This window comes from Octopus bimaculoides, unplaced genomic scaffold (assembly GCF_001194135.2).
Source record: "Octopus bimaculoides isolate UCB-OBI-ISO-001 unplaced genomic scaffold, ASM119413v2 Scaffold_114595, whole genome shotgun sequence".
NCBI lineage: Eukaryota > Metazoa > Mollusca > Cephalopoda > Octopoda > Octopodidae > Octopus > Octopus bimaculoides.
Window position 1 is genome coordinate 13,019 of NW_026373837.1, and position 2,937 is coordinate 15,955.

The following is a 2,937-nucleotide window of genomic DNA, read 5'->3' on the forward strand; positions in this document are numbered from 1 at the left end:
CTATTTTACTTGTTTCAGTCATATTACTGTGGCCATACTGGAGCACCGCTTTTAGTCGAGTAAATCGACGCCAGGACTTATTCTTTGGATGCCTAGTGTTTATTCTATCGGTCTCTTTTGCCGAACCGCTAAGCTATGGGGACGTAAACACACCACCATCGGTTGTCAAGCAATGTTGGGGGGACAAACACAGACACACACACACATATATATATATATATATATACATACATATATACGACGGGCTTCTTTCAGTTTCTGTCTACCAAATCCACTCACAAGGTTTTGGTCGGCCCGAGGCTATAGTAGAAGACACTTGCCCAAGGTGCCACGCAGTGGGAATGAACTCGGAACCATGACGCATATGTTTCCAAGTATATATACACATAAGAATAATCATATTAAAAGGGGTCCATGGGAAATCTCCTTTAAATAAAAGGGCTGGAAACCACTGATCTATCCATTTGTCTGTCTAGCTATCTTATCTAGCTGTCTATCCTTCCATCCATCTAATCTTGTTTGTGTATCTCTCTATCCATCTATATTTCTGTGTCTGTCTCTCCAGCTATCCATCTATCAACATTCAGTGGAATGTTACTGAAACAGTCTTAACTAATATTAAACTGACACTACGCTGATGTTTCCATCTTCTCCCTTCGTCCTAAACTTTGCTCCCAACACAATACTTACTAACCGTACCAGCTACTGCAGTAAGTGGAGTTCCTACACCAGTGGACTTTCTTACACACCGGCCTTAAAGTGCGGGTAACCAGGTGCTTGGATTGAGTGCTACGTGTGGAGGGCACCGGGATATTACCCTACCCAAGCATGCATTTCATACATTACGCTCTGAGTTCGTATTCTGCCAGGCTCGACTTTATCTCTCATCCTTTCGGGGGTCGATAAAATAAGTACCAGTGAAACACTGGGGTTGATATAATCCACTAGTCCCATCTTAACCCCCACCCAAATTTCAGACTTTGTGCCTTTATTAGAAAGGACTATTATTATTATTATTCTTAAAGTGGTGAGCTGGCAGAATGGTTAGCACGCTGGGCAAAATGCTTAGCGGCATTTCATCTGTCTGTGTGTTCTGAGTTCAAATTCCGCTGAGGTTGACTTTGCCTTTCATCCTTTCAGGGTCGATAAATTAAGTACCAGTTGTGTACTGGGGTTGATCTAATCGACTGGCTCTTTCCCCCAAAATTTCAGGCCTTGTGCCTTGAGTAGGAAAAAAAAAAAAAAAATTGTTTCATGCTTGAGAAGACCCATCAAGCCAAGTAAAATTGCAGACATGGAAGATACCGGTGTCACACAACAAATGGCACTCATGCCGGTGGCACGTTAAAGCAACCCATTACACTCTTGGAGTGGTTGGCGTTAGGGAAGGCATCCAGCAGTAGAAAAACAGTGCCAAATCTGACTGGAGTCTGGCGTGGCCTTCCAGTTCGCCAGCCCAGTCAAACTGTCCGACCCATGCCAGCATGGACAACAGACATTAAATGATGATGACGATGATGCTACTGTAACTACTACTGCCAATACTGTACTACTGTAACGCCACAACACTACACCACCACCACGAACACTATCAATGCCGCCACCACCATTGACTACACTACACCAACACTACAACCATTTACTACTATATATGTATATGGGTGTGTGTGTGTGTATATATAAATGCATGCATATATACACGTGTGCACGTACATGTATCAATCAATGAGGATTCAGTTGTTTGACCTCCACTGAATTATCTGCTCCTGAACTAGCATGTAATTGGCTGAGTACTCCCCAGACATCTGCCCTTAATATGACACTGTCTGACAAGGCCGAACCATTTTGCATTATAAGTACAACCCAGTTTCTGTCAACCAAATCCACTCACAAGACTTTGGTTGGCCCGAGGCTATAGAAGAAGACACTTGCCCAAGGTGCGACACAGGGGGACTGAACCCGGAACCATGTGGTTGGTAGGCAAACTACTTACCACACAGCCACTCCTGATGATGATGATGATATTTGATGATAACGATATTTGATGATAACAATGTTTTTGTTTTGTATATTCCAGGTATGAATGGAACTCATTCACCTCTTGGTCTGAACGGCCGCACTCCATCGCCTCCCGGCTCAATGCCCAACTCAGTATCAACACAGCAGTTGCCACCGGCATGTGGTGCCCGGCAGCTGAGCAAGTTAAAACGGTTCCTGACCACGCTGCAGCAGTTTGGCTCAGACATCTCACCCGACATCGGCGAGCGTGTACGGACGCTGGTCCTCGGTCTTGTGGTACGTATTTCATTAACCGTCTGTCTTTTTCTCTCTTAATTATTGTCGCGATTCCGGTGGCTGTTGCTGTTTCTTTTTAACCCCAGGTCAGTGGTCTGTTGTGGTTGACCCATGATTAAAACAGCTCACGATGTTATCATTCCCACCTTGTCTTTTTTCCATGTAGAGCATATGAGATGCACAATTATATGTATTATGTATACATTTCTTGGTGTGTGTGTATATTATATATATATATATATACATATATATATCGCCGAGCAAACACGTGAACTCACTTCGTCCCTACTTTCAAGTTCGTGCCTCACAGCATTCATACACACATAATTTTTCTCGTCTGGCCGTAAAGCCTTTTCTGTTTGTTTTCCTGTCTTGTTTTTTGTCCGCCACTACATTCCTCCATGGCAAGGTTTAATTTGTGTATACAAATTTAATTTGCGGTCCATGGGAAGAGCCTTTTTAACGATGCGTCCTACCCAGCTCTTTGAAACGCCAGTGTTAAAACGGGGGTAGCTGATGAAGAAGAATGTTCTCTATGTGGCTTGTGTGTTTTCTCGTCTACGTTTTGTTTACAATGTCCTGTACCCAGATATGCACCTATACATACAGGTGGATGTCGGTATGCACATACCTGTACGTATA

The 2,937-nt window shown here is 43.5% G+C and overlaps 1 protein-coding gene across 1 annotated transcript in view; it reads left to right on the forward strand.

Annotated features, from left to right (window-relative positions):
* Window positions 1-1,296: 1,296 nt before the first annotated feature.
* The window catches only part of LOC106880077 (protein CBFA2T1), a 13,037-nt gene continuing 11,396 nt past the window's right edge, over window positions 1,297-2,937 (forward strand). Inside the window, exon 1 of the mRNA XM_014929888.2 lies at window positions 1,297-2,295. Within this exon, the coding sequence (XP_014785374.2) occupies window positions 2,029-2,295 (267 nt within the window). The 5' untranslated portion in view covers window positions 1,297-2,028. The remainder of the gene's footprint in view (window positions 2,296-2,937) is intronic.